The sequence below is a fragment of the Rhinolophus hipposideros genome (assembly GCF_964194185.1).
Source record: "Rhinolophus hipposideros genome assembly, chromosome: 3".
NCBI lineage: Eukaryota > Metazoa > Chordata > Mammalia > Chiroptera > Rhinolophidae > Rhinolophus > Rhinolophus hipposideros.
In genome coordinates this window covers 93,109,890-93,128,445 of record NC_138049.1, presented here as the reverse complement: position 1 = coordinate 93,128,445, position 18,556 = coordinate 93,109,890, and the positions used below count along the sequence as shown (strand labels likewise).

Here is an 18,556-nt window from a genome sequence, read left to right as displayed (position 1 = left end):
TCGCAGGGCACAACTGCTCTCACTATAGAAAACTGCACATTGCTCAAAAGACCCATGAACTCTACAGTGATATTGTTTTCCGATAAACCTAATCTTGCTCTTTTAAAAATGCCAAGTCATGATAATAAAAACTGTGAACAAGAGTAGCAAGTATATTTGTATTATTCTTTTCTCCAAAGTGTCCAGAAGAGGATCTGATGATTAATGTAATAGTTCACTTTTTTGTAAGATGGGTAGAAAAGCAAGTTTGCCCCATTTTTGCCAATAGAGCTGAAGTTATAATGCTTTATGATATGAGGAGAACAAATGTTATGTTTAAGGAACCTATGTAAGCTGAATTAATTAAAATACTAGAAAACAGTTGTTACAACTGTAAAATAACCACAAAGTACCAGATTGGTAAAGCTCTCTGCAGCATTCTTCCTGAATAGGTGAGATGGGAGGGGAGAGATGACAGAGGGAGGTAAAGGGTGGTGGAAAATGACCCAGGCTATTGCAACTCAAGGGAGAGAGAATAAAATTATGGTGGTTGGGGGGGAATCAGAACTGTTATCTTCATTATAAATTCAATGATTACATAGGACTAATCTGAGTGTGAAATGACCTCCCAGTCCACTCTCTGTCTTACCAGCACAATGTTGGCCTTCCTTCCCTGTAGGCACTGTTTCCCACCCCCGCCCTTCCTGATTTTAAACACTTTATCTGAATGTAAACGGCAGACAGGGAAATCCTCTTCTGTTTCCCATTTTATGATTCACCCCAGCAACACTCCCACTATGAGGCAAGGCCCTGCTTTATTGCACATGGATATTCCTGGTTGATTGGCAGCCCTTGGTTTGAGGGGCAATGCTAAACATTCTAGTAAGAGTGCTTACCCAGAGACGTGAATGTGACCTCTATGTTCTTACTGCCCCGGGCTCCATGGGCACTGATGAACTCACAACTGTAGACTACTGTTGTTCCTGCTGACCCACTTAGACATTGAGTTCCGTCAGCTGTGAGGGTGTACCTGCTGCAGCTGGAATCTGAGTCTGTTTCAGAGTTTCCTGCAATGACATAAGCAGTTCTTTTGCTGTCACAGTTGGCTGACTCTCTGATTTAGTAGCAAAGAGGCCAAACCAGTGAAAAAGAGTGGTTTACATTAGATTTTTTCTCTTTGAATGGATGGATGGTGGGATGGCACAGTGGTTAGGTCTGCAGACTCAGGAGTCAGGATGCCTGGCTACACATTCCACACTCTACCACTTACTGGCACGGTGTGGTTGAGAAGTCATTAAACTGCTCTGTGCCTCAGTTTCTCCAGATGTAAAATGGGGAGAAATAATAATAGCTATGGCCCAGGATTATGGTTCAGTAAAATGAGTTAATATATATTTACAGTTAAGAATAGAGCCTGGCTGGGGCCTGCCCCACTAAGGATGGTGGTCAAAGCATGAAGAAAAAAAAAAGAGAGAGAGAAGCAAGGTCTTTGGTGACGATTTCAACTGGAAAGAAAAAAAATGTCAGATTATTTAGATTATTATTATTATTATTAAAAAGAGAAAGAAACAAGACTGGAACATCTGATATTCATCTCATTTGAGAAACGTTTTCATAACTCTTTCCCTTTTATTGGTCTATATATTTTAGTGGAAGCTTCAGCTTCTTGTTTTTTCAGGTTACCAGCAATTTCCCCTTCAAAATAGCTTTTCTTCCACATCTTGCTTTTCATTCCCCAGATGCCATGCCCTCTAAGCCATCTCTACTTCTTGCTCTAGAACACCTTCCCGGTGAACGTTTTCTACTCCAGTTCTTCTCTCCTCCAACCTTGCCTACTGCCATGTACTCTTAAGACATCCTTCAAACACTGTCAATCTTCTAAACATTGACGAAAAACACTCAATCTTCTGATTAGCTCCAACATAAATGAATCATTTTCAGACTTGGCTGGATAATCAGTGATATGTGAAATATTTTGATTGATACGTAAGTGGCTTTTCTTCCCAGTTTCCAAAATGTTGTTGTTGAAAACACAAAATTGATTTCCGTCTTCACCCACCTTGACTAAATTACCCCCTAGCTCATAAGCACAGCATTCCTGCCCATCTCTATGGCTCACCCCACCACCTATTTCTTACAAACCCACTTCTTAATTTCTCCAGGACTTTCTTGTTCCATTCTTTATCTTTCCTCTCCCTGTGTCTAATCTTTCCTTGGGTTCTTTCATGCCAACCCCCTGATATACTCAAGTCTTCCCTTCCTAAAATAATATTTCCCCAATCTGAAAGCTCTTCTACCTACCACGGTATTTTCTTCCTCTCCTCATACCATGATGCTTCTGCATTTGTCACCTTTAGTCTTTCGTGCCCACTTTTCCTCAAACCATTGTAATTTACCTTCTTTCCCCTATATTCTACCTAAAGTGTTCCTTTAAGGCCAACTGGGATTTCCTCTTGCCCACATCCAGTGGCTTCTCAAGTTACCTGGATGGCAACATCCCCGTCTGCTGCCCGCCTTCTCTGGTTTACTAGATTCCCCAGGTCTCTCTTGCTTCTCTTCTCTCTTTATCCCTCACTCCTGGATCTCCTTCACACGCTTCTTCATAAATGTTGGTGTTCCCTAGACACTGGCCTTCACCCAAGCATTCTGCTATTGACCCTTTCCTTATCTTTTTCTCTACTGTCTGACTGGGCAATCTCATCTTCACTCATGGCTCCTATTATATCCTGTGTTTGGATGACCACCCCCTCTATATCTAAGAGAACACTCTCCTTGGAAACTCTAGAAGCAAATTCCCCAGGGCCAATTTGACATTTGAGGTACCTCAAACACAAAATGTCCAACTGAGAACTTATCTTTCTTCTCCCCAGACAAAAACTGTACATCTTCTAATGTTTCTTCTCTTTGCCATTGGCAGTTCACAAAATTAAAAATCTTAAGGTCATTTTTAATTACTTGCATTTCCTCACATTCCACTTCCCAACAGTTGTAAAATTCCTTAGGTTATACGTCTAAAACATCTCACAGCTGTCTTACCCACTCCGACCCATGGTAACTAGCCCAGACCCTGTGATCTGTTATCAGCCAACCACACACTGTTGTAACTGAATCTCTATTTTTGGTCACCTAGCCTTTCAGTCTATTGGCTACACTAGCTTAAAATTTATTTTTTAAATTTATTTTTATTTTTCAAAATTTATTTTTCTAAATTTCAGCCCTGGTCATCTGACTCCTCTCCTTTTACCTTTAAAATCTTGCCATTGTCTACAAAATAAATTAAATTTTCCTTAACGTCGTATATGTATTTATTCACTGTACCCTTTGTCTTGTTCTATGCCACTCTTTTAAAAACTAGGTCAAGTCCTGGGCCTTCAGCATGCCTGGGAGCTTTAGACCTATGCCTGTCTTCACACTTGGAATATTCTCTTTCCCTCCTCCAAACTCTTACCATCCTTCAAACCCAGCTTTCTCACCAAACTAATGTGCAAGACAATGAGTTATGCAAGATGGGGCAATAAAAAAGAAGAGAGATGTACAGAAATAATTACAATACACAGTGGATAGCTTTCATAAGAAGGAAATGCAGATATTATTGTGGCGATTTAAGGGTGGACGTTTTAGTTGAGAGACTAGGGGAGATTTCAGAGAAGAGGGAAGATTTGTTCTAGGCCTTGAAAGACAGAGATAGAAATGGAGGCTGTGGGTTCTGGTGCAAGGTTCTACGTGTGTTTTGTGTGTGTGTGTGTGTGTGTGTGTGTGTGTGTGTGTGTGTGTGTGTATGAAGCAGCACTCCTTGGAGAACTTGACGTTCCTGCTTCAGGAGCTGGGGCTGGGATGAGGAGTGGGAAGGTAATAGGCCAGGTGGGCTCTGAGTTCCTCATTCTTTCTATAACTCAAGCAGATCTACTCTGGTCTGCTTCACATATCAGACTTGTGATTCTCAACCAGGGGCGATTTTGCCTCACTGGAGGACATTTGGCAATATTAGGGGACATTTTTGGTTGTCACAACTGGAGGTGGCACTGGCACCTAGGGAGTAGAGGCAGAGGAGGCTGATAAACATCCGGCAATGCAGGACAGCTCCCTTCAGCAGAGAATGATCCCGTCCAAAATGTCACTAGTGCCGAGGTCAGGAAACCCTGTGTTAGACAACCACCCAAGGTTTTGCTTAAAGAAAGGATTCTACAGTTAAATCAGAAACCAGTGATATAAGTCAAAGTACAGAAGCAGCGGCATGCTGGTCTTATTTGGGGAAACGAGTATTTTTGTGAGGCTAACACCGGTTGGGAGAGTGGAGAGAAGGTTCCAAAGAGGTGGGAAAGTCAGAAAACAGAAGCAAGTGCTCTGAATTGGCAGCATTCACCTTGTATTTCATACAACACCCTGGGGCTGTGCCCCTCTCTGTCCTGCCTGCCAAGTACGGAATTCAGCTAAGCTGGTGCTGTGCTTTCTAGAGAAGAAATGGGATGTAATTATGAGTTTGCTGCTTAAGGTTAGATAATATCCAATGAAGTTTTCCCACCACACTGAGGAAAAGTGAGGGAATGGTTTTTAAAGCTATCATTTCCAGAAAATATTTACCATGGCAAATTCAATGTTTTCAAGTCTGTTTTAAATGTTTGCATTGATCATCTCGGTTTTTCTCCCCCCAGGAGTCTTGTAAAGTTGGTACCATAAATCATTATTTAATAAACAAAGGTCTGGGGAGTCAATGAGGTGACCCACCTTGCCCTGCCTAGGGACGAGGGCATGTGGCTGGGCTGAAATTTCAGCTTTTCGGGAATAGAGACTGTCTTACTGGAAAGCACAAGTTGTAAGGGTAATTTTTCTAGGACAGAAGACTTGGCTCAAGTTCTTTCTTTTCCTTTTTTTAAATCCAGTTTTGTGGAATTAATATATTTAAAATCGGATTTATCTATAGCATCCCTAGGGACACAGAGAGTGACATGAAGGAGAAGGAGAGAGAGCAGTGAATGAGGAAATAGAGTACTTTGTCACTAGGGGGATACCGTGCAGCTCCTGGAAAGTCTCAATTTCCTCCTGTGTAAATGAGGGATTGGACTAAATCCATGGCTCTCATTCCCTTTCTGCCCAATAAAATCTCCTGTGAAATCTAAGAAAATATGCCGTTGCTTGGAGTCCAAACCTGGAGATGCTGATTTAATTGCTGTACAGTGGAGTGCTGACACCTGGTCTTTCAAAACAAGTGGGGTGACCCTCGTGTGCAGCCAGAATGGAGAATGCTATCACTAACAATGCCACTTGCTATTTCCAGTTGCTCTCTACTTAGGTCTCACCGCAGTCCCTGAGGCAGGCATGCTGCTAGTGGCACTTTATAAAGTGACTTGAAAACAACAAGACTGACGTCTAGTCAATAAGGAAAAAAAGCCAGTCTCACTTCTTTATCTCTTATTTATGCTTTGTTTGGATGCAAAAAGAACATTTCCGACAGCACACAAACACGCACAATCACAGAAGCTTAGAAACTTAAGTGGGGCAACTGGGAAGAAAAGAAACAAAACGGGAGATCACGGTGTTTGAGTCTGTTCCCCCCTCACAAATCACTGCTCCGTGCTGTCACGAGTTAGTCAGCCAGGAAGAAACTGACACCCTCTTGTAAAGATTCAGTTGTTTTAGGAATACTCTGCATGACGGTGAACCAAGGAAATATGATGGGTCACGAAGAAGTTTATGCACTCATTTGGGAACTGTTCTAACTTGTAGGCAAAATGGGAATGGAGCTTTCATTCTTTTTTTTTATCATCATACCGCATAAGAAGAACGATGGTGAGTCTACAAGCTCTGTTGCCCTTACATTCTCCCAACTTGCCAATCCATTCCTATACAGGCAAAGCTAGTATCAGATACAGAAAAACTGGAAGGTGAACTAATAATAATAACTATTGGTACCTTTACTATTACTACTACTCCTAGTATTATAGTATTAATGCTACAGTAGTCCCCCCCTTCTCCATGGTTTTGCTTTCTGTCTGTCATTTTGGTTACCTGCAGTCAAGCATGGTCTAAAACTATTAAATGGAAAATTCTGGAAACAAACAATTCATAAGTTTTGAATTGCACACAATTCTCAGTAGCTTGATCATGCTATCCTTCTCCATCCCTCCTGGGATGTTAATTATCCTTTTGTCCAGCATATCCAGGCTGTATGTGTACAGTACAATAAGATATTTAGAGAGATCACATTCACATAACTTTTATTATTGTTATAATTGTTCTATTTTATTATTGGTTATTATTATTAGTTTCTTACTGTGCCTCATTTACAAATTAAACTTTATCGTAGGTATGTATATATAGGAAAAACAGTGTATTTGGCATTTGGTACCAGCTGTGGTTTCAGGTATCCACTGGGGGTCTTGGAACACATTCCCCGTGGGTCAGGGGGCACTACTGGATTACTTCTGCTACCATTATCATTAATATAATAGTTGGTGCCCAATGATTTGGAAAACCACAAAAATCCCTCCCTGTTCAAGAAACCCCCTCCCTGACAGCTAGAAATTCTACCATTGTTGATTACTTCTTTCTGTTTTATCCCTTGTCAGACTGTTTTGAAAATGAAATGTATCTGTGTCTGAGAAGAGGTAATACATTCAGTTCAAAATGTTTTGGGTGAATTCTTTATCTAGATTGCTTCCCACTGAACTGGAAAAATGGGTGTTAAAGCACTTGAGGAATTTGGAGAAAGACGGGTCCAGAGAAGGGGCAGCAAAGGCGGGGGAAGAAGGGCAAGGGGCCTAGAGCAGAGGCTAATTCATCAAAGAACTGATTTGTGCAGGTCCCCTGGCGGCCAGCCCCGTGACAGGAAGTCCATTGTTCTGCAGTCGGTTCAGCTCTCAGGGGACATCAGGAATGTCTGAAGAAGTGGTGGCTACCGAGAGGTCCTGGAGCATATGCCTCATTGTCTTCCTGGTTCCTCTGCCAGAGGGCGAGGTTGTGCACCTCTTAGAGTTGAAAGCTTGTAAGTCAGTACCTCGGGAATTGTGCAAGGTCTCTCTCCCATCTGGCAGTTCCTTCAGGATGCCTACACCTCCTCTTTCTTAAAAATCAGGGAAGTGACTAAATGTGCCTACCATGTGTCAACATTTTCAAGATACCAGATGCCTTTCCCATTCTGAGTGCTTTACGGTTAAATACAAACGCTGCAGCGGAAAAGTGCTTGGCCAAATAGATGGGCTCAGGAAAGTCGCATGGAGATTGATCATTAGTTCATGTTTTATAATTTTGTCTGGTAGCAAAGGCTTTGTAAAATAAAGTCACTAATGTATATCATGGACAAAGCCGCATTTTACTTTCACGTTCGTTTTGTTGTTTTACTGTAAAGATGAGCACTTAATATTGTCATTTCTTCAGGGAAGGACTGGATCTTGTTACATGAGGGTTCTAGGCAGAAAACAGTCTTCTACTTCAGTACAAGCTCTGCCAGATCAGCTTGCTCCATTGCTGGTGCCCCGGGCATGGTAGTAGTTTGGCCAAGATAAACCCTGGTCTAATGAAACAAGACTTGGGATGAGTCCCAATTCTTTTTCCTTTCCTAGTGTGACAACCTTGAATAAGTTGTTTAATTTGGACTTCTTATTGTGACAACCTTGAACAAGTCATTTAATTTGGACTTCGTTTTCTTTGAAAATTAGAGGCAAAAAAACACCAGCTTTAAATTTGTGTTCAAATTTGAATGTGATTAAAAGTAATAAACTGTTTTTAAACAATTGGTTAATCATAAGCTGTTATATAAAAGAGTATTGCTATTTTAATTTATTATTATTATTATTATTATTATTATTATTATTATTTATCAGTATAAACTGGGTGGTAGGGAACTTCAAGTAAGATCTCAGGTCGAAAAGGAAAGCAAAGAAGATCAGAAACTAACAGGAAACAATTGAGAAGCAAACAGGCCTACAAGAGAGATTAAAACAGAGACACAGAATTAGATAACAGAAGAAAATGTGGATACAAAGATGAGAAACGAGAAGGACAGACAATAAGAGAAGAGACACAGAAATGAGGCATTCCAAGTCAGTCTCCCAAAGCAAAGCCGATGACCTCATCCTCAGCTCTTTGCTGAAGATGGAAAGGGAAGGTAGGTGGGGATAAGCTTTTCCGTTGCTGGGAAATGCTATGGAGCTATGTGATCAGATCACCCCTTCTTGAGTCTTCTCTGCCAGGATCTTGTCTACAACTCAAGCGTGACACTTGTATGCATATATTTTGGGAATTTTGTTCTAGACTAGCTAAGCTGAAGCTGGCATCAAACCTAGTACTTTTTCACAGTCTGAAGTCCGGGGGAAAAAACAGCTCTCTGACATTTCCTCTGCCACCCACTGCATCTCCCATTTTTACTTGGCCAAGAGACAAAAACTTCTTTGCAAAAAGGTATCTAACATTCTTACCTGGGACGTATATTTTGCCCTCCTGCTTCCATTCTATTTTACTCCAATTAACATTAATCTCACTGCAGCAGTTCAAAGATACAGGACTGTTGTCACACAACACCTTCATTTCTTCATTTGCCAAAATTCGGATGGGTGTAACATTAACTCTTTTTCTGGACTCATATTCAAAAATATCTAATGTCAGTTTGCAAATATAGTCACCTGCACAGGATACACAAAAAAATTATTATTACTACATATATGTATTGCCTTAAAAGAATGATAGCCTCATCTCAGATATGTCAGGGCTTCAAGAAACATCATTTTTTCAAAAGCATCTGAAACTTGGTCTGAACAACCCTGAAGGAACATTCAGGAAGTGCAGAAGGTCAATGTAGATATTTCTGATGCTCCAAGGTAAAGAGTAGAGAGGTGTTCTAAGGAAATAGAAATCACAGGGTCTTCACTGGTAAGAAGAAAGTGGGGATAGAAGAGGTAGATGGGAAAAATTGGAAAGCCTTGGAGAATTAGAAGACTGCATAATTTTGGCATTTTATTTAATATTATTTATATGACATGGCAAAATCAGAATCAACAAAGATGTGACAGGAAACGTGTCTGCAACCCAACTTCTCATTCAGAGGAAAAGATGGCCCTGTTGATTACAATGGAGTTATTAAATTCTAGGATGTCAGGTTTAAGATGTATGCTTCTGTAGTATGCTGGGGGAGGGGGAGCCAGCAGGGGCAGGTGGAAGGATTTACAATGGAATACAAAACATTGGGGGGGACAGATATGCCCATTGTCCTGATTATGGTGATAATTTCACAGGTGTATACATGTGTCAAAACTTATTAAATTGTATATTTTAAATACCGGGGGTGCCCCAAAAATATATATATAGAAGGGAACACTTTGGTCAACGTTGCTCAAGCAATAGTTCGTTGTAATCAGAAGTGTCTGGACGCTGATGGGAACCACTTTGAGCACCTCTTGTCATTGCAGAAGTCGGATGTGACTTGTATTCATCTTTTGCTATCGGTATACAAGTATATTGAATATTACAATTTTAATAGTTTTTTTTTTCCCTTCCTTAAAATGTGTCTACATTTTTGGGGCACCCTCTGTATGTACAGCTTATTGTATGTCAATTCTTAACAAAGCTGTTTTAAAATTTTAAAAGATTAAAAACAAATGTCTGCTTTTTGTCTCAGGTCCCAATTCAGAAGCCTCAGTAAATGTGGAAAACTGTTATCTGTCTCCCAAGGCTAAATTTGCTCGGCTGAGACGCCTGAGATTTATTTTCAATTTTGAAAAGTTGAGCCCGGTGCCTTCTTTTCGAAGAGGAGCACGCTCCTATACACATTCTGTGGTTTGCTGCTTCGTGAGTTCTTCACTTCTTTCCTGCCCCCCAGCAACTGGATGGAAACCCACCTGCATCACCCTGAGTGACGTTGTAAATCATGAGGCGTGACACTGAGGTCATGTTGTTGAGCACAAAGGTGTAAATGGAGAACCTGCTGCTGTTCTGGATGTCAAAGTGTCTTGCGACATGGTGCCAGGACACGTTGGAGGACAAAACTTCATTTTCACACGTCAGAGTTACCGTATCCCCTTCAAAGATGATTTCTGGTATGATAGAGAATTTCGTTTCATCTGGAAACCCAAAGGAAAGAACTATTAGGATTCCAAAGCCAATAAACAGAATGGACGCCACTCACCAGATGTCACCACCAGGGAGTATCGCCACAGCCTCTGTGGTGCTGACTGCAATGAGGCAACACGTCCTCCTCACTCCATCCCTGGGTGGCTGGTAGCTGAAGCCCAAAGAGTTACAGCCTGAGTATACAGATACTAGGACTGTTTCCAGTTTGGGGTCATTGCACACTTTGTACAGTGTGGGAGTCCCAAAAACATTTTCAATATTTCAAATTGTCTGGTAGAAAAATGCCTATTTGCTTATGAAAGAAAAAGCCATCCCAACTAGCTTAAACATCAAGTTTCTTTGATATGGACTTGAATACTATCAACGGCTTCTTACCCATAACTGATATCTCATGCTGACTGAAAGCTCTGTTCTACGTCTTTGATGAATTAGAAATGGGAAAACATTTTTTAAAAAATAATAAAGTCTGCTTGGGGAATAATTTTTTAAGACCTAACACTCATGGGCCCTTACGTGTGGAAGCTTTATAGACACACAGGTCTAGATTTGAAGCCTGGATCTGTGCCACGTGTAGCTGTGTGACCCTGGGGCACTTGCTTAGCCTTTCTGAGCTGCAGCTCCCTTGTCTGGAAAGCAATGCAAGCTACCTTGGGAGGTGATTTGGGGGAATAGTATCTATTATTGTTTTACATTAAAATTCTGGGGAATCACTGCGTTAAGTCATCTCACAGACAGAAATAAAAACACAATGTCTTTTAGTTTTGTATGTCTTTTTAAGGGTATCCTTTGCTTACACAACAGGCAGTTGTTTTTCCCTCCAAGGTGTTTCTTGTGCTATGTCATGAGTACCATGTGTTGAGGAAATCAGAGGAGCTGGATAAGGAGGCTCTAAGAAGCCTCTTTTGTTTTTTGCTTGGGGCTTCATGCCTGCCATGTCCTCTCTATATTGTAAACAGGTGACTAAAACACCCCACCAAATTACTTTGAGGTGGTATGATGTTCCGGAATCTAAATATTTCTTCCCACTTTTTATAGGTTTCTGAGTAAAATAAGATTTTTAAAAAGCACATTCAACTATTAGGAATCAAGGCCATCTGTGAATGTTTAATATAGTGAATGGGCTTTGGAGTCACACAGACTTGTGTTACTTACTAGGTGTCCTCAGGCAAATTATTTACCCTCTCTAAGCCTCCATTTCCTCACCAGTAAGGTGAAGATAATAATATCTCACAGAATAGATGAAGATGAAACATGTGTAAACCCATTGGGCTCAACACAGAAAAGATACAATAATAGTGTCCGTCTTTGCATTACTGTTGTTGCTAATAATCATGATTAGTAAAACTGCCAGTATCATATGGGAGTATAGAACTGATAGCTAATTTACTGGGAGTGATTAAAGAAAGGGGTGTTCTGGTGAAGGGACCCTGTTGATTAATTAAACATCACCAGAGGATTAATATATGACAAAATCAATGGGACTCTTTTGAAATTTGTCATGTGCCCTTTGTGTTTCATAAAGATGGATTTAAAAATAAATTCCTGATACCAACGCATTCAGTCAGCATTTGTATTTCTTGTTTTCTTCCTCTCCTTTGCCTCCCAAATATAATTATAACTTGTTTTATGGTTTATAGTCTCGACATGTCTTCTTTATATCCCTAGTTATAAGGGCTCTGTTCAGCTAATCTTCAGATGATTCTCGAGGTTGATTTTTCTATAGTTTAATTATGATTTCACTGTGGTCATGGGAGGCACAGCATTTACCTGTTCTGCCATCTTTAAGCATTTCTATAAGTATAACATTTAAAAAGCACTCAGTCACATGATTTTTTGGATATTTATATTCTGGGTAAACACCACCAACACTATGGATAGCAGGATGGTGTCCAAGTTGCCCCATGGAATTGCACATGATATAAATTCATGTTTATTGATCTAAGGCTGCACATGTCACAGAATCACATCCTGGTTTTCGAAGGAGCACAGGGACAAATGTAGATCCTCTGCAGAAAAGGGGGTCGAGCACCTTTCACAACGACTTCATTGCCCTTTGAAAGAATAGCCATGGATACTAAAGCACTTTTGTGAACTGTGCTCAGTACCCTTATTTCTGAACTGACAGTCTGCCACCAACCAGGAAAACTCCTGGATCCTTATTCATTTAAATAGCTAACCTTTGTGGGCACAACTGAAAATTTGGGGGAAGAGTAATCGTAATTGAAGCTTACCTATACTAGAAACTTCTGCTTTCCTATGTGCTCAGAACAGTAAATAAAAAGAATTTGTCAGGGTAAAGCATCTGTTGGTTGGTGGGGTGGAAGTAAGGGTCAGGAAGTGGTGACATCACTGAAATTATTTCTATGTGAGTCCACACTTTTAGGCCATATATACCCTTTCCTTTAATTTTCTGGCTTTTTATCTATGTTGTTGCTGCCTTATTTATTCTCAGTTTTGATTTTCCTATTTTATGTTGCTATGGTGCTATGGTATAGCACTTTCTTACCATTGTGTATATCTCTTTCAATATTTTATTTTTCATAAATGATCTGATGTCTAAAAATACCAGCAGAGAATGTAAAAAGAAAGCATAAAAGCCCGCTATTGAGGACAGCCTAACTGATGAGAAGGGCACACTTTCTCCCAGTTCTTGCAGTGCCTTCCCACACAGCAGACTACGTTGCTCCAAGAGGAATCACCCTCACTACGGAACCATGGGCCTGAGTTATCTAGAACATCTGCCAGCTAATTCCTGCCCACCAAATCCCTGCCCAGCCAGCTCCTCTTCCTATCCCCCAATAATAGGTCTGCCCACCTACTAACACAACAAAGGCCAACTCTGTACCCCATTTGTAAAATGGTGGAGAACGTCTAAAATCCCAGGATTCTCACAACTGTTATACGTGGCCCAAAGCAGTGGCTCTCAAACTTTCCCATGCATCAGAATCACCTGATACACAGATTGTCCCCACTTGATCTGGGGTGGCCCCAAGAATTTGCATTTCTAACAAGTTCCCAGGTGGTGCTTACTGATGCTGTTGGTGGGGGGGCCACACTTTGAGAACTACTGTTCTAAAATAACAGTGGCCCCCTGTTTAATATCAGTGCGTTTCATGAATCCTACCCCCACCACAATGTTGGTTTTACTTTTTTGAATGTTTTGGGCCTGTTAATGGAAAATTTCCATAAACCCAGATGGCTCTGTGGCCCCCTTATAAAATCTTTTCCCCTATAAGCCCTCCCCCATTAGTGCTATTAGTTGCAGTAGGAGGCTCTGCACCAGCCAAAGACCTAAAGATGACACATCAACCTCTATGCCAGGACTGGAGACGCTTTCCACAGGGGACATCTAATGCAATTTCCTAGATTAAGCATAATGTTAAACACCATTGCCATATCTAAATAGAATCTATGCATTAAAAAAATGTAGCACTCTTCTACTTACTACTAGTAACTGCCTGAAAGGAACTGTCGTCCATTTTGTAGGTCTGATTGAGTTTCTGTGACACTTGCTCATTCGCTTTACGCATTAAGTCCGGTGATGGTGTGGTAGTCGTGACTTCATAGCTCACAACCACACTTCCGGGCCTGGATGGATAACACTCAGTTCAGTAAAGCAGAAAGTGCATAGGAAAAGTCTAGACCCTTATGGTTTATTTGCTTGGGAAAACAAAATGGCAGAAACAGCCTGAGTACTGTTATCTTCAAGGGTTCACTGAAATCAACGGATTTTCAAGCTCTAGGTGAAAGCCCGAGGCAGGGTTTGCACACTCAAATGTCTGCAAACAGGTAACACAAATGAACGAAATAGCCAGGGAAGAGTGAACTGAATCCCATGAGTTGGTCACAGGGCGGCAGCCACAATGCAGAGACTGCTGTCACACAGCCATGTTGGCTCAGTTAGAGATATGCTAAATGTCAAGGGAAACTAAAATCCTGAATGCTTCTATAAACGTTCTTAATTTTTAAGATTGGCAACTAACTTTTTGAAACACTGAACAAACCTGCTCAGGTCTACCAGGGTGCCCAACTCCAGAGAGAGCAATTCACATTGCAGCTGTGGTCCTGGCTGGCTGGCCAACTTTCCTTGAATAAAGCCATCATCGCATGATATAATTTACCTTTTTATTTCTGACCTCCCTAGACTATAAACTTATCCCAAATCTTTGTTTCCAAATTCTTGTGTGCACAGAATGGACATGAGTCTTTTTCTCACCTTCCTTCTAAGTAGATACATCTGTAAGAAGTGAGCTACAGTTCTCAGTATTTAAGCCCCAGCAGCCTGGCATTGTCATCACCGCTACCAAAATGCTCCTGTTGAGTGTCCCAGATGATGCCCTTCTAATGGGCTTTTCCTCCTTCACTAATGTGTTGTCCTCTGCCATTGGATAGCAATAACCCGATGATAGCATTCTTACCTGAAACCTGTCACAGTCACCAATTGGAAGCCTGGTAAAATGCTGTAACCTTTCCAGAACTGGAAAATAAAGCAAGACCAGTGTCATATATCAAGGTCCAGTGAGAGAGATGTCAAAGATTTGAAACAAACTAAAACGTGCATATTCCTTATAACCCCGGGTAAAATTTTCTCCTGTGTGTTTTATTAGCGCTGGCATCGGAGGATCTTTGGAGAAGTAATTCCTATCTGCCTATGTCAGTCTGGGTTCTCCAAGAAGCAAACACTAGAATAAATGTGCAAAAAATGTATTCCAAGAATATGGGGGAGGCAGCAGTAAGGCAGGGCGAAACGTCAGATCCTGAGTGAAAGAGAGTGGGAAGAAAGATTGGATGGATTCATCCTAGACTGAACTTGGGAAGGTTCAGAAAAGCTTTCAAAGGAGTCCCATGTCTGCTAGACACAGACCTGCCGTGCTCATTCATTAGCAGGGAGCAGCAAGCACTGTCATGGCTTTTGGGGGCAGCAGCTGGGGCCTTTGATGAATTACATTTCCTGTAGTTAGAGCTCTATGAGGTGTAGCTCATGACCACCACCCCGCCTGATCCTTCACTTAACATAGTGCAACATTGGTTGAGCCAGTGTCGTTTTAGATGATGTTTTTATTCTATTTTTCTGAATACCAACCCTACAGGAGATTTAATTTGATTCAAATCACATTTGTAGGGCAGATGTGATATGCAAAACACTGTGCAGGTACCTGATGGGTGGAATTCAAAGATTAATATGTAACTCTTTCCTCAAAAGTATGCAATTTAGTGTGTGGATGGGTGGGGAGGGTAGGGGGTGATTCTCATGCTGTGGAGAACTACTACAACCCACATATGAAAATCAGATGCTCAAGAGCATTTCAGCTTTTTATCATGGTACCCATGGAAAACGACAACATTTCTGTGGCACATTGGGATAAGCTCTTGGCCTCCTTCTGGCCTGAGGCAGGGGCTCAGCTGCCCAGAGAGTTAAGGGAAGTCATTATTCCAGCCCACCTGTAATAATTTGTGCCACACCAGTCAGGAAGCTCTATTCCAAATGAGTTACCTCAAGCAAAGCACTTAGGTTTAGATGAATTAATCCAGTGTAAAGCACTTAGAATAGTGTCTGGCACACAGTTAACACTCATAGAATATTCTCGATTTTCACCTGAGTACATTTAAATGTCTTCAATGTGTAGAGTGATTTGGAACCCTTTGTTCCAGGCTTGGGCTGTTCTGCCCAAAAGATGTTGGGGTTTCATCCATGCGGTGTGTGAAGATGAATAGAAATGCACCATCTGGTGCTTCTAGACCAGATTCTTGGGCCTCTGAATAGGTTCCAGTGAGTTGATGCCACTAAATCTTATCTGAATTAATTCTACTCTGGGAAGAAGTTCCACCTGTAGGTCAAGATGATGTCAATCATCTCCCAAACACTGTTTCTTTTGAGCACTTCTTAATTCATCAACCCAGATGTATAGGAATAAGTTTGACATCCACATACATAAATCCTGACAGATCCAAGCAAACTATCCACTGTCAACACAATAGATTCAGTTCAGCCTAAAGCATTAGTTCATTAAAAGGCTCCTGGGCCAAAACCTACCGCTGTTTCCAAGTCAGTCTTGTAGGACCTATAGAGGGCAGAGGAAGAGTTCCTGAGGTCTTCTTGAAAGCCCACATTGAGTCTGACCGACATTCTCAGGGTAACAGCTGAAAAACACAGGGCAGTATTTAATAATCTCATGTTAGCATTTAAGTACACACAGGATAGAGAAACATTTGCTTGAGCTGGTATTAAATAGCCACTCAACAAACCAACATTTAATGAGCAGTTACTTACCTCTCTTGAGCTGGCAATAAGGTCCCTTGGGAGGCAATCCTTTAAGGCAACTACAATGATGGCTTGCAGGGGAGCTGCCATGCTCTTGACAAGTGAGATTGTGGAGGCACTGTTCCTGAGGCCACCTATAGCCTGTCTCACAGGAGCACCAGATTTCATTTCCAGTAGGTCTGCACACTATCATCAACCAAGAACAGTGAGGAGAGAAAAGGTGGTCACTACCTTTGTATTTATAGGCTACCAGTATTTATAGACTAACGCGACTCCACATTGCCTTTCTGGGAAGTGCAATAGTACTGCATGAGATTCCCATGATTCCCGTATGCATCACCATACTATTAGGCATGGCCATCAAAAAGATGTCTACTCTGACTCACCCAGAGGATGCCTCCCACGATAACATGATAAACAGATTCCTGGACATTCAGTGTATAGTAGGTAGGCGGCCACCAAGATGGCCCCTGACCATCCCTGCCTTTGCGTATTCACACCCTTTTGTAGTTCCCTCTCATAGTGTACTAGGGTTGTGTGACCAACAGAATGTAGCAGAAGTGATGATATATCATTTCTGAGATTCAGCTTTAAAAGACACTGTGCCTTTCATCTTTGTGGCTCTCTCCCCTTCTCTCTTGGATCACTTGCTCTGGGGGAAGCCAGCTGTTATCAAATGAGGAAATGCCATCGTGAGGCCCACAGAGGGAGGAACTGAGGTCTCTAACCAACGATTAGTGAGGACCTGAGGCCTGTCAACAACCACATGAGTGCGCTTGGATGTGGATTTTCTACCCCTAGAGGAGCCTTCAGATAACACTGCCCCTCTGGCTGACAGCTCGCCTGCAACCTCATGAGGGACCCTGAGCCAGAGCCACAGATCAGCTTCTTCCAGATTTCTGGCCCTGAGAAACTGCGTGACATCATCAATTTTGTTTGACTGCTAAGTTTTGGGGTAATTTGTTATGCAGCCAATAGATAAAAAACATAAAGTACCAGCAGTATTGTGCCTTTCACATTTCAAGTCAAATGTGAGCATCCCCACAGACTCTGATCCCATGGGGACATTGAAAAATGCTCTGAAAACGGAGGGCTTTGAATTTATTTCTAAAACTGGACCAAAGGCATATCACTGGGTGCTGTTTGTTACGCAGCTGGGCACCTAGGCAAAAGCTCAACAGAGTGACTATTCAAAGGAAAGCCATCAAATTTTTTGTCCTGAAACAGGAGGAAAAACCAAGTTCCAGTTAATCCTTGGATGATGATGCAATCCTGTGCCCAAGAAGTAGGTGGGAATTGAACAGAAGCATAAGGAACAGAGGTGATCAAGGCAGCTAGGGCGAATGGTGAACATTGGCAGGGGGTAATTTGAAGGGAGCCAACAAGACCCCCTTTATCAAGGGGGGTCTCTCCTACTGACCCGAAATCCCACTGTGAAAGCATTTTTTTTCGTTCTTTCTCTTTCTTTTTTCATTCGTTCATTTTTGAGAGGGATGTGAGGGTAGTATTTGAAGAACTTTTGCCTCCCGTGTAAAATACATACATGCTTTAAGAGGATGACAAAAGCAATCCTCTCAAGACCACCTATTGAACTCTAGGTGTTGTTTGGTGTTTTAAACATATTGTCTGATCCTAAAACTCCTGTTTTGCTTACTATTATTAAAAACGTCTTTCTTGAAAGGATCATAAGGTCAGCTGTTGGAAGAGTGGGTGGGGAAAGCATGGGAAAAGGGGAATGGAGAAAATTTGAGGGTGCTTAGGCATTAGTATCAGAGTTAGGGAATCTAACCTTCCTTACGCACCCATCCCACCCGCTCCTCTCGGAGGTCAACTCTCCCCAGCCCTCCCAGCCAGCCCTGAAGTCCATGAGCCTCAGACTCTCTCACCTCTCAGAAAGGATTCACCCCTCCAACGTGTGAGTGACCTGTCTTGCTGGCAGGATAAATTAAACTTTCCCAGGGCATTTCTATCTTAAAAGTGCAACTTGTTTATCCAAGTTGTGAATTTGTTAACCCAACTTGTAAACTTAGGTTAACAACGTTCTGAAATGGCCCAAACAGTGGAGCCCCTTGGAGCCACGCCTCCAATAGAACAAAATAAATCAGGGAGAGTTGGTTAATATGTCTATATTGAGTGTACGTCACATAAGCTCACCACTGAAGCTCAAACGTTCATCATCACAAGCTGTTTAATGAAAATGAATGACGTCTTTGATACCGATTGGTCTGTTTTCTTTAGTAGATTTGCTTGCTA

General features: G+C 41.6%; 1 protein-coding gene across 10 annotated transcripts in view; it reads right to left on the bottom strand.

Moving 5' to 3' along the window:
• Window positions 1–18,556, bottom strand: part of ADGRF5 (adhesion G protein-coupled receptor F5) — a 103,272-nt gene that overhangs the window by 20,213 nt on the left and 64,503 nt on the right. For all 10 annotated transcript variants that reach the window (XM_081034279.1, XM_081034285.1, XM_081034287.1 and 7 more), the window contains exons 5-11: window positions 16,313–16,489; window positions 16,076–16,182; window positions 14,460–14,518; window positions 13,487–13,629; window positions 9,810–10,031; window positions 8,394–8,597; window positions 876–1,046 (exon numbers count right to left, since the gene is read on the bottom strand). In XM_081034279.1, coding sequence (XP_080890405.1) covers window positions 876–1,046; window positions 8,394–8,597; window positions 9,810–10,031; window positions 13,487–13,629; window positions 14,460–14,518; window positions 16,076–16,182; window positions 16,313–16,489 — 1,083 coding nt within the window. The remainder of the gene's footprint in view (window positions 1–875; window positions 1,047–8,393; window positions 8,598–9,809; window positions 10,032–13,486; window positions 13,630–14,459; window positions 14,519–16,075; window positions 16,183–16,312; window positions 16,490–18,556) is intronic.